General features: G+C 39.2%; 1 protein-coding gene across 3 annotated transcripts in view; it reads right to left on the bottom strand.

Moving 5' to 3' along the window:
- EGF (epidermal growth factor) overlaps positions 1-13,672 on the bottom strand; it is a 56,822-nt gene that overhangs the window by 22,446 nt on the left and 20,704 nt on the right. For all 3 annotated transcript variants that reach the window (XR_002114351.2, XM_003205738.4, XM_010710002.3), the window contains exons 8-15: positions 13,260-13,382; positions 11,276-11,398; positions 9,962-10,087; positions 8,991-9,127; positions 7,658-7,806; positions 5,350-5,454; positions 3,521-3,744; positions 658-825 (exon numbers count right to left, since the gene is read on the bottom strand). Coding sequence is in view for 2 of the 3 variants with exons in the window: in XM_003205738.4 (XP_003205786.2) it covers positions 658-825; positions 3,521-3,744; positions 5,350-5,454; positions 7,658-7,806; positions 8,991-9,127; positions 9,962-10,087; positions 11,276-11,398; positions 13,260-13,382 (1,155 nt within the window). In the remaining variant the exon portion in view is untranslated. The remainder of the gene's footprint in view (positions 1-657; positions 826-3,520; positions 3,745-5,349; positions 5,455-7,657; positions 7,807-8,990; positions 9,128-9,961; positions 10,088-11,275; positions 11,399-13,259; positions 13,383-13,672) is intronic.

Genomic DNA, 13,672 nt, shown 5'->3' on the forward strand with positions numbered 1-13,672 from the left:
TTTTTAGGTAAAAACAGATGTACATATTAAAGCATAAATATTATCACCTAGCCACTAGCATGAAAGCAGATTCGCATACTCTCTTTTTAACAAATGTGTGACCTTTTATTATTGTATTATTATTTTCTTATTATCTCTTCTTTAATTTTTAGAGTCCTAACATCACCCGAAAGAACACTACAAGGGCATGAGGAACCTGTGATTATCTTCTCTCAGTCATGGTCTACTGAATTACATGATATTTTTTTCTGCTTACAGGGAGATTGTTCTGAACAGAAAATCAAATTATTTGATCAAAAACTAATATAAATTATAAATTACAAAATCTTTCTCCATGTTATATTTCATTACTTTTTGTGAGAGGGGTGCTAGTAAACTAAAATAAATAGGAATTACAAATCTGTGGTAGCTTTGTGGTAGTTGATGAGCATATATTCTTGGGCATGATCATAAATACAAAAAATTTGTTAATATTCCTGGACACATGCCCAGATGATGCTTTCAATGAATGTCAGTTGAACTGTGAGAGGCCTTTAAAGGACCTGTTTCTGAGAAGATAATCCTCTCCCCAAGGACATGAGAACATCTATTATATCGACATCAGTGAACATCAAGAGGAGGCTGGAATGGAATGACTGCTCAATTTTTGCAGTATACCTGGTTTCGCCAAAGGATGAACTACAACCATTGATGAGGGTCTCAGCATGCTGCCTCGAAGACGTACCCTGTTTTGCCCGGTCTTCTTGTCGACCCTCATTAGTGATGGCCTAGCCCAGTCTGAAAGCCAAAGGTGATCCTCAAACACCGCTACAGCAAAGGGGTGGCCTAGAAATAAACAAGATTCCTCATTTCCACATCTGTAGAACATACACAAGAAACCAAGTTTATAAGATCAGTATCTGCATAATAGTCTACTTCTTCATAATGACTTCTCCACTTCGATGTTCTCATGAGGAGCACCAAGTATCCACGAATGATGGATCACAGGCACTTGTTACTCTTATTCTCAGCAGAATAACAGCAGGTAATAGAAATCCCAACTCAGCTCAGTACATAAATTTTCCCTTGGTAGCACAACACTATCTGAAGAAGACTTCAGATCCCTAGTTTGACTTCCCAAGAGGAACTCAGCAATTCAGAGTCCTAGGGGCATTTTCACATATAAAGGTAGACATAAAAATCTTTGCAAAACTATTCTGTTTTCGGTATCTCTGTTGTGGTAGAAAACTGCCATTAGTCTTTCTACTCATTTAGAAATCTCCTGATTTCAGGATAGCCCATGAACAAATTTTTTGAAGTGGAAGTTAAGAACACATCTTGATTTTTCATGGATGTCTCACTGGTCTGAGAGGGGTATTCTACCTTTCTGAATCACATTTGTTTCCTCCTGGTCCTCACCCACATTCTGAATTCTGTCTGAGCCTCACTGAGAGGTGTTTCTTTTAGACACAAGATGTTATGCTCTGTGTTATTATTTTTGGATGTAAGCCTCAACTAGATGATGTTTAGCTTCAGTAATGAATGTGAGATCCCTACAGGTAATTTTTTTGCAAAAATCAGAGCCAAAAAAAACAAGTAAATTAGATAAATTAGATCCTTGGAGAAGTAGTATATGTTGATATATCTTAAATGCACACCACAAATAAACTGGAAAAAAATACTACGTAAGAAAATTTCTAAGATATTTCATAATTGTTTTTAAATGTTAAATTAAAGAGTATATTTTTATTCTCCTAGCACTTCACCACCCCCACTGAGCTGTAAAAATCACTGGACGTTGTTCTTAGCTCTTCTTTCCATGAAATTTGAGCAACTAGCACAAAATTTATATGTTGTTTCCATTTCAACATTTATTCACATTTTAAAGATATATAACCTACACCATCAACAAGCAACACCCCTTTTGATCAGAAATTTCTTAATCTCTTCATTTGTAAAGATATTATGGATTAAACATAGAGACACAATATCATTAATGGAGATACCAGGAAGAGGAAAGTTAATAGTTACATGTAAGCAGAAGCCTTTCCAAAACTCAAACCACTATACAAAGAAAATGAATGATCATGATATTTACTACCTTGGGGAAGTGCTTACAAGCTGTTTTACTTAAAGTTGGAAATAGGGCTAGGAGAAGAGCAGAACTAATCTTACCTATTTCACGTGCAACTAGACTAAATGAATTCTCAGTACAAGGGCACTAGAGGGAGCTGCTGTAATAAAAATTCCTACTGAAGCACTAGTATTACAGAATCATAGGTTCATTTGAGTTGGAAGGGACCGCTAAACAGTCACCTCGTCCAACTCCCCTGAACAGGGATACCTGCAGTTCCATCAGGTGCTCAGAGCCTGACCAGAGATGTCTCCAGGGACAGGGTATGACCATCTCTTTGGGCAACTTGTGCCACTGCCTCACTTCACTTACTGTAAAAAACTTCTTTCGGATATCCAGCCAAAAGACACATTGCCCTGTTCTTTCAGAAAAAGAAAGTGAGACATTCAATAGAATTTAAGGCCTTTCTTCTCAAGTCAGCTGCAAGGAGGAGTGTACAGCAGAATATACAGCAGGGCAAGAGATGTTGGCAAGATCACACTGCCCAGGATTTTGAATATCCTACAGACTGCAGAATAATGCTTCCTCCTAGATCTCACCCTGCTCACCTCCAAACAAGTTGGAGGGCAGCTGGGTTGGGAATGAACACAAGTCTTCACAAAGCAGAGCCCAGAAGAGCAGTAGTTCAACACACCAATCATGCTGCTGAACCAAGAATCCTCATTCTGCCCATGTTTTGTATGTAAACCTACAAAAAAAAATCTGGTCCCCAGAGAGTTATCAAGCACAAAAGGGAATTGGCCTCTTCAGAAATTAATTTGCCATATATGAGATTTTCAAACACATGGTTTACTTTAAATGTGGTACAATATCAGTTCCTCATTACTAATACTTTTTTTCTTGCTCCAGAAAAAAAATCAATTACATGTCAAACAATAGCAATCTCAGCAATAACAACTACCAGCATACAGCACAAATCATTCTTTCATTCAACGTCTATTGTGTGTTTAGAATTCTTCCAGTGTTCAACACTGCAGATGCAGGTTCAAGGGGCCTTAATGGCCAAGATTGTCTTCTGGCTTATGACAATATTAACTCACTGGCGCAATAAATACAGTAAGACTTGATTTAAACTAAGCAGCCATGCATGGAACAAGCAAAACACAGTTAACTTTTCCCTTCTTTTCATTTTTGTGGGGAAGGCAGAAAAGGTCTCTACATAATGCAAAATGGCTGATATGGAAAAGCAGAGATTGTCAGAAAGGTGTTCTTTTGTTAAAACAGATCAATAAATGTCATTTGGTTGACAGATTAGAGAATTAAGTAATGCCATTAACTTCAATATAGAGTTGCAAGGGATACGCAGCCAGCCAGCAGCAACCAAGAGCTCCCGTACATAGTCACATATGCACATATACATGCACACTGACAAGAAGCAATAGGTAATTATCACTCCCAAAGTCTCACCTACATCATTCTGTGCAAGAATTCGACGACCCGAACCATCCAGATTTGCACTCTCAACCACTGACTGCTTAGCATCGCACCAGTACAACTTGTTGGCTAAGTAGTCAAGAGCTATTCCACTGGGATGCACAAGACCTATGCTGGCTATAACCCGACGATCTATGCCTTCTAACGAAGAGCTGGCAATCTGGGGATGGATGCCCATTTCAGTCCAGAATAATCTCCTTTAGAAAACAAAACACAAACAGGGAGTCAGTAAGGAAGTGATTGTTATTTTCTCTGTAGCATTCTTTCAAGAAGAACAATGAAAGGTGCTTGCTTCAAACAAATATATTGGCTGCTGATCTTTTATAACTTGACATAAGATTCCAGCTGATTACACTGGAACTTATGCAGAACCCCTGCTATGTTTGTCAGCACAAAACCTTCCAAAACAGCTCCTATCCAGCCTAGTCCTCCAGTCTGCTTTTTGCACTTTCCACAAGAGCTGGTAGCGGCATAGCACAGTCAGGCAATAGAAGACTTGACGCATTACCAAGCTGGTTGGCTGAACAATGGTGGAACAATGCACTCATGCAAAGTTACCCACCACCCATGGAGAGCAAGCAAGAGTCCTCAAACTGTCTTAAAAAACCAAACCAGTGACAGATCTTGCCTCATCTTTTAATAACTAACTTTGTGATTCTCAGAGTCTCTCTCAGGAGTTCTGAGTGTTACAAAGTGAACGCTGACTTTTTTTTAAGGAACAGTGCAAACAGCTCAAAACAGAGACTGCTAAACCCAGAAATTACTTTCAGAGTTTGGACTCAGCCCAAGGCGTTAGCTATCTTTTTCAGGTTTACAGAGATACCCCTGGATTCACTTAGCTTTATTTACACAAGTAGTTTTGCTGTAGCCAATGCATGGATCAGTGTTCTTGATAGTCTTTCTTCTATCTCAGATTCCTCTTCAGCACTGGCTTTACAGTTACGGACATTGTCACTCCTCTCACCACTAACAAAACAAGATTTAGTGATGTTTCCTTCTTTTCCCCTGGTAGCTATTGCTCCAAGCTGTGCAAGCTTTATGCCTCTACTGATACTTCGGATAAGCAATCTCCCTGAACTGACCTGCTTTGTGCAAAATGCCACTACCATCTTCCATCTCTATGGAAAGATTTCCTCAGGTCTATGCCCACAGTAAAGCTAACAAAACACCCTCCCTGATTTGGTTTCATGCATCAGTACTTAGAAACAACAGGATATTAGCACAAAGAAACTCAGCAGGATTCTGAAAACCACCTTGCTACAGGTACACAGGTTGAAATCCATGGGATTTCACCACTGATTAAAATAGTCAGAATTTCATCAATAGTCCTAAAATTTCAGGGTTTCTGTGATCTCAGCACTATCTAAGAAGATATAAGGTGTATTTAAATTAACACACCTCCACAACAGTAGATTTCGGAGGAAACTGAAATATGGCCATAAAAAAATCCTTTGTAAACCACATATGTTGAAAGTGTCTACACCTTCTTCACAGCAATACATATGGAAAAACAAATTATTAATTAGGATGATTTTAGTAGCTTGTACTTCTTTGTAGTTTCAACCACATACAATATCTTTATTGGTTATAATTTCTTTAATCTAAATGAGGAATTATCATGCTGCAACTCACAACAAAAATCCAGCAATAAATCACTGCAGCTCACATCACTCTGCTAGGCAATTACTGTCCCAATGTAAGGCTTAATGTAGATTTTGTCTGCCAAAAGGGCAAGGCTGGCATGCTCATTTTTCAAAAGCCTCGCTAACTGCTACACAATTAACATGTTTATCACTCCTTACCTCACAAATGGGTGAATGGCAATCCCTCGGGGCTGAGAGATATCCTCCCAAATGATCATTTTTCTTTGCATTCCATTCAAATTGCTTCTTTCAATGCATGCCTTCCTGCAACACATAAGACACTGTTAGGTCCTCCCTGCTATCTTTCTAATTGCTTTTTCAGGCAGAATGTACTAAGTTTTTTCATTGCTTTAATTTAGCACCAACTGTAAGAAATCACTTTGCAAAGACATAAGTAATCCTGCTGCTATGGAGTGTCCAGTTCTTTTATCTATAAGTAATTCACATTACAGCTCCATTATCTGGTCCAGGACATGATGATAAAATAGCTGCTGCTGTGTAGATGACTTGAAGTTCCCCTTTGTCGGGAAAAATAATGAGTTGGAATTATGATTGCTAACAGATTAATCTTAACTTCAAAAGAAGTCAGGAGAAAAAACAGCTCCTAATTGAATGACACTATCAAATGTGTAAAGACTTTTTTTAAATAGTACATTTTGTAGCATTTTCCATCCATAAACTGCAGTCAACTTACACATTGTATCTATTTTATAGGGACAGAAGTAAAAGTCCTTCTGATCACTCCTATGATCTAGAGCAGTGAAGTATACAACTGTAGATGTTCATTCCTAGAAACTGCATCTTGCTGAACAAATGTCAGCCTCTACACGAAAGCAAGTCTATCGCTTTCCATGCCTTCCTCAATCCATAAAGAAAGATCACACAAGGATGGAAGGAGAAACATACACTAGGGCTGCTCTGAAAGTAATGTCTCCTATTTTATTTTGTTGGCCCACAGTATCAGAGGAGAATGTTGGCAATATGGCAGTAAAGGTTGAACATTCCCACCAATATCCTATTCCATGTTGTGGCCATGTGACAGATGGCAGCAGAGGGGCAGTCTGACAAAATGGTGTCTAACATGGAAATGTGTATGAAGCAAAACTGTGTCACAGAAGAAGAGGAGAAGACAACCTTTCTCTTGCAATACGATAATGTGAGGACTCATTGCAGTTTGAAAACCATGGAGCACAAAGTCCATCTTGGCTGAACTGCTTTGCCACACCCACCACACAGTTCAGATTTTGCACCTTCTGACTTCATTCTGTGTGGATCAATGAAAGATGAACTGCAGAGGCAATATTTTCTCAACAGCGATGCAATCATTCTTGTAGAAGTTGTGAAACAACATCTGCTGGTGCAGATGCTTATGGTCATACTATACAGGCTCTTGTCCTCTGCTGGCAAAAATGCAAAGCTAATGGTGGTGACTATATTGAAAAATAGTGGTCTGTAGCTGAGAATTTGCTCTATGAAGTAGTGTTATTGTGCTCTTTATACCTGTAGTGGTTTCCATGGAAATAAATACAAACCATTACTTTCAGAGCAGCCTGCGTATCTATACATGTGGAATAGAAACATGTAAAACCCGTAAGTGAGGAGGAAGTAGCAAATACAAATTCATGGCTACATCCTTGGATCTTGTCTTTTGGAGAACCACAATTTCCCATTTCACAAGAAATTCTGGCATATTTATATGGGAGTATGATTGCATAGACAAGTTTGTACCTAATATCAAGGAAGTGGACTAGTAGGGTATATCTAACAGGGACAGTGACTATGATGGGGACTTTTAAAATTATCTTTTTTTTTACTAATAAAATATGGGTTATGTTAGAGTATCATGACTGCTCTTCAAGAAGCCATCATTGCATGTTCTGTTCTGACACCGCCTTTCTACCACAAATGACTTCTCTTTCTCTGTATGTAACTGGTTACCAGCTGAGACATGAAGTCATACTGATTGCCAATGGTCAGTTCCCTTTAATAACAGAGAACTGACAAAGAAAATTATCTTAAAATAATTGCCCATTAGCTTTAAGGGGCATAAGTTTAACTGTCAGCAATACTGAGTCCATCCTGAGATGTACTCAGTACAGTAATACTCCCATATATATTTATAAACATGCATTGTGAATATATATATATACGACTGTATACACATATTCACTTGTGCACACACATATAAATATATATATGTAGTACATGCTTTAGATTTTTTGCAACTGAGTCCACAACCTTGCTCCTTTAACAAAGATAAAAATACAATAGTAGACTGAACATGAACTTCCTGCATTATGGTTTTAAAGATCCTTCCAAGTGTATATACCAAAGATTACAGCTATCCAGTCAGAATGTGAAACGTTACTGAATTTAGAGTGATATCTCAGCTATTTCTGTATCACCAGTCATTTATTCCAAATATCTTATGGCATGCTTCAACATAAATGCACTGTGGAGCATGTACCCTCGGTCTGTCCAATACAATTTACGGTTAATCCAGTCCACGGCAAGGCCTTCGGGTATATCTATAGCTCCATGAATAACTTTTTCACGATTTGAGCCATCCAGATTAGCTCGTTCTATCCACTTCAAGGCAGTGTGGGCAAAGTAAATCTGTGAAGAAATAACACGAGGCATATTTAGTTCCCACTGTACTTTCTGCTTTATTTCCCTCATCTCACTGTTTCTTTTTTGAATGAACTTCTTCATCTCAGAAATTCCCTGAATGCTTATTCTCAAAAATCTGCACAGGCCACATGTGATTCCTGACCAAATGAAAGGCACATGTCTTTCAACCAGGATGACTGCTGCAGACTGCTTGTGCTTAGCAGTAAATCCTAATTGCCCTACATACAGTCACCTCAATACCCTATGAGTTGTTGCAGTAAGCAGCTGCATCACATGCAGCACAGCTGAGAAAGCAAAAGCAGGAGCAAGCAAAAGGAAGCATGTTATCATGTCACTACCTGCTCACTTGGCAAAGGGGGCTTAATGCCACCAGAGCAGGTGATTTACACTGGGTACAATGCAGATCAACTGTGAGCTCCCCAACAGGGCCCTGTTTCACAGCAGGAAGCCATGTTCCAGTGGCACCTGAAATGATCACCCTGTAATGTGGCTCTCATTACATTCCCATTTATTTGGGAATGTAACATGAGTTACATTCCCATTTATTTAGTTCTGTCCATCTGGTCCCTGAAACATTTCCAGCAACATAACTGAGCTCCTTATTGCTTTCACTGTACCATCCAGTACCCTTCTGTGTCTCTCTAACAATGTAAATAAATTTCACCATCCCCCAAAAAATGACCATCTGCCATGGGAGACTCAGCAAAGTATATCTGAACTTCTTTTCTAAACTCCACAGGCAAAGTGCAGGGCACTGGGATATGGCCACCCATACAAACTGCTCTCTATGAGGACACTCATCTTTCCAACAGGAATATCTTGTAATAAGAAAAAAATCCAGCAAGCATTAAGCAGTTTTGTTCAGTAATGGTAATTACTCCTCGGTTTAGAAGGGACTGCGGCATGTAGCTCTTCTGAAAAAAATACACTAATCCAAATTCCCTGTGAATTGGCTGTGTCAACATAAACACATTAAGGCAGTAAGGAAAGGGTGAAACTTCAACTTGTGTGTGGCATCTTGTGCCAGTGGCGATCCTGGGCAGGCAACAGAGCATCACGCAGAGCAATGTGTAATCTGGATCACTGACAGCAGAAAGGTTAAGGCACACGAGAGCCCAATCCATTTGTCCTTGCAACACTTCAAAATCCTCTCATTTTTAATACCTTACCTTATTTTCCACTGGGTCAGAATCCAGTGCTAAGACTACTCCCATCTGCCTGTCAAGTAAACTTGCATAATCTGTTCCATCAAAACTGATCCGGCGGATATCTTGGCTGTTTGCAAACAACAGAAATGGCCGAGGGCCTGGTGAAGAAAAATTGCACATACGTTAATTCTACCAGCTACAAAATGTTCCCTAGACTACATCATTACATAGGATGTTGTGGGTGGGAACAACAGCTCCTGCATATGCTCTGTTTCTCTGTGTTCTTTTTGGCACCTTAATATTATAATCACCAATACCTTAACTACTGAAGTATGTTCTGGGCACTGCTTCATTTGTTTCTTTTAATATTTTGTATATTTTTTTCAATTCTGTATAACTATGTACATATCTTTTCAGGTCAAATTATTTCATTCTCACTTAACTACATTAATTACCTGAGGCCAACGCCAAGCAAGCAATGAAATTTTTGTCCCTGGAAGGTCTGAAAGTGTGAAAGCATAAGTAACAAAGAAGTGAGGATAGAAGAGACAAAAACCTGAATATAACAATTAGAAATTAAGATATAGTTCCACCTCCACTGCTAGGTAAATGTCTTAAGCACATAGCAGAGAAGGACAGAAGGAATTTGGTAGTATTTTGTTTTATTAGCCTCTCACCTCTAGAGCCTACATTTAAATCTCACACACATCTGAGATAACCTCATGCATCTATTAAGTTAATTTGGCAGTCTAAAACTATTTTCCGAAAGAACGTTGTGAACACTCTTATTACAGAGCTAAAAGCAAGGCTAGGATTAATTGTGCTAGAACCAGTACATAGATAGACAGTAAACATATTATTTTTCTAAGTGTTGCTCAAAGTTATATAGAACTAGTGAAAAATTGTACTCCAGTTATGCTACCCACTTTAAAAGCCTCTGAAACATTTTTGTTTTCATTGGCAGAAATAAGCAGGCTTATCAAGATACTGACCTATAGCAGTGCAGTGCTTTCTGTCACGTTGAAGCTTATATCCAGGAAAGCAAGCACACTCCCAGGAGAATGGGCTTAAAGAAGAACATATCTGGCTACAGCCACCATTATCTGGAGACGTGCAACCTTAAACAGAGCATTGGAAAATTTTAACTTTGCCATCCTAAGGAAAAAATACAAAATTGTAAGTATAAGTAAGCGAGTAATTCACTCTGATTAGGATTTCTACAGTATAAACTCTCCGTGATGGACAGAATTGTGAAAAGCCTCATGTTGGAAGCAGAAGTCAAGTGAAATGAAATACAGTTTCAGCTTCTCCTTGAACCTTTCCTGAAAATTCAGGACACGAGGTGGGAGTGCATGGGGTTGGGATATGTGATCAGGCTTCCATGCGTCGACTGGTTTTGAGAACTTTTTCAACCATGGAAATCTCATCCAAAATAAAACAGTAACAAATTATATCAGAGATGGCACTCCATGCAAAGCAGCAGCTAATCAACACTATTCTCCAAGTTAATTAATCTAGGATGATGAACTGGTGAAATACAGTGACTTTCTAATAGAACAAGGCAAAATTTTAGGTAAAATGAAAGGAAACCATTCATTCTTCTTGGGCTGTACAATTCCAGCCTGAGCTTACTCAGTGGAGCATCACCAGCAAAAAGGCAACATTGCTACATGTATATGGTACAGTGCAAAGTAAGTCGCAGTTGTAAAAGAGAAAGGAGATTTGTCCAGGCATGAGATTGGCATTAGCTGTGCTGTCTTGATCCCTAGGCTTACAAAAACACAGCTAAAAAGTACAGCCTCCTGAATTTGGAGAGCCACTAGAACGTGGAATGACAGATGAGTAGGTGGAACTTCTCCAAATACTCTAACTCCAAAAATGCCATTTGTGGCTAACTAGATGAAATTGCTGCAAGTTAAAGTGACTCAGAACCTGGGTTGTGTAATGTTGATAAAGTCATCTTCAGATTTCACCCAAGCCCTGATTTTGTATGATTCCTCTCAAATATAAACTGTAAATGCCACCTGCAACCAATATCTGGGAGATGCCTTGTTTTGTGCTGACAGCGGAAGAATTTGGCCTGTAAATATAGAATGTTGTTACTAGTAAGCATCTATTAAAAATGAAGATGAATATTGCACATCTCAGTGCTCAAAGAGCCAGACTTTCCATTGCCTCCTATCTTGTACAATCATTTACAGCTGTGCAAAATGACTGTAAAGTGCCATCATTTACTTCTAGTTCTCTCTGCCAAGAACAAATAGAGTTTGGCAGTCATTACCACTATAAAAATGTTAAACACTTACCCGTGCATGCTTTGCCATCCTCTTTGAGTACAGATCCTTCAGGACAAAAGCAAACAGGCCCTTTAGATGTCTGAAGGCAACCATGGCTGCATTCAGTGTCGTTATTTAAACAGGAAATTAGCTCTACAGTAATTTAAAGAGGAAAAAAGATAATCATAAATGATAGAAGAAATTTTTACTAAACCTCCTTCAAAAGGTGTGTTAACATTTTCATAGCTGTTATTTGGTTGTTTGGTTTTTTTTCCTCCTTCCAAATATTTTACACTCTCTTAATTACAGGAAAGGAAAACCCAAACTTACTGCTGAGTCATGCAGCCCTTAGACTCACCAGGCTAAAATTTACAAATTTTTATGAAGGAATGAGATTAAAATAGAAATAGATAAGAAAATGATCACTTTTACACTTTATCAAACGTGGATCAAGTTTCCAATATAAAAGGAAGTCAAACTTAATGTGAAAAATATGAAGACAATAAGGAAAAAACAGTGACTCCCTCTTTGGAACTCATGACCAGTTCCATGGGATCCTCTCCTTCCACCTCTGCTCTGCAGCGCTGCATCTCTTTGCAGCCCCATTTCAGCACCACATGGCAGCTGGAACACCCCCTGGAACTAACACAGGTTTCACATAGCTGCTTCTTTGAACCAGCTGCATACACTAGCTTAAATGGGCTGTAGCTGTTGCAAATACTCCTCCCAGACAGCTGTGCTCTGAACTGGATTGCTCTAACCCTTTAGGCACAGTGAAGAGGGTGAAGAAACCAATCTCATGTTTATTTCCCACCAGAGCATGTGGTTCTGGATGAACAGCTGCATACAAGACAATCTCAAGGTGCATAGACAGTGACATATCTGCCTTATGTTCCAGTGGTTATGGAGTTATACTACCCATGCCACATCCCTAACGTATGTTAGAAAAATAGCATTTTCTATCTAATTTGAGGAACCCAAACTGTAGGCGTAGAGTTTAAGTTAGTCATCTTGGACACATGGGGACATAGTACCACCCAACAGCTGCTGGCTGCAGGTGTTCAGTCACATCTGACTGCCTCATGCAGCCATCTCCCACAGCCTGGACACCTATGCTTAGATCCCTGAGTCCTATACCTGGCTAAGGTAATGCCTCTTGGAGTTTTTAAAAAACAATAGACTGTATGGTTATATTTAGACATTAGTATTGATATTTAATACACCCTATGTCCTGCCACAATCCGTACTGAACTCACTGCTGTGCACTGGCACTTCTAAAGAGAGCATATAGCAATGTTTAATTTTTGTGGAAACAAGGAATAAAGACCCTTACATGTCTCTTCCAAAGTAGAAAAGTGATGGGATATATCCCAAGACCTGAAGAACTTTGTTCAATTTCACATTTTATGTCCTAGAAAAACTCGACTCATTTGTAGGCCTAGTATACACAACACTGAATTATGGAAGAAAAGATGTTGCCAGCTGGCAAGCAACTCAGCAAACACTGCAAAACTTAGGGCCCTAACTCGAGTGCTCCATGCAGGCATCTAGAATCGGATACACAGATGCATGAAACCTCAATCCGCTTTGGTCCACAAGAGGCTCACATGTGATTACTCGTGTGTGCCTTACTTCCTTAAAAATGTCATCTGTCTTTGGTACACACAGTTTAAGCTAGTCCTACTTGTATAGTAAAGGAGAAAAGCAATGCAACAAGCAAAACTTTCAGACGTTTCAGAGTTATACAAGGACTGCCTCCAATATAATAAAATCACAGAATTGTTTGAATTGGAAGGGACCCTTAAAGGTCATCTGGCCCAACTCCCTGCAACAGGGGACAAAACAGGGACACCTACAGCCCCATCAGCCCCTCCAGCCTGACCTTGGGTGTCTCCAGGGATGGGTCATCCTCCACCTTTCTGAGCAACCTGTGCCACTGCTTTATCACCCTCATCATAAAACATTTCTTCCTTATATCCAATCGTACTGTAGACATCTTTGTCTACATACTTACCATGACAAGTTTTCCTATCAGGCAGCAGAACAAAACCTCTTGGGCAGGTGCAATAATAGGAACCAGGGATGTTCACACACCCCAGAGTACAGCCATGATTCCAGAAGCCACATTCATTGATATCTGCCAAAAGAAGCACTCACTGTGTCAGAATATGATCATCAGCCAACATCATGGAATTGAATTAACAAAGCCTAACAGTCTTCAAAAAATCTCTTTATTTCCCATTCATTTTACAAGATATGTTGGTCCTACTAAATACTTTTTTAAAAAGCAAGTCTTCAGACCAAATTCAGACAAGTTTCAAAAATCTTCAAGCAATATATTCAGGCTGTATATGCTCAGCATATATGTCCAGAGGCAAAGTATGCCTTCTCATACAGATTCCAGTGCCAGAATCCTGTGTGCACCCT

The sequence above is a fragment of the Meleagris gallopavo genome, chromosome 4, assembly GCF_000146605.3.
Source record: "Meleagris gallopavo isolate NT-WF06-2002-E0010 breed Aviagen turkey brand Nicholas breeding stock chromosome 4, Turkey_5.1, whole genome shotgun sequence".
NCBI classification, from domain to species: Eukaryota; Metazoa; Chordata; class Aves; order Galliformes; family Phasianidae; genus Meleagris; species Meleagris gallopavo.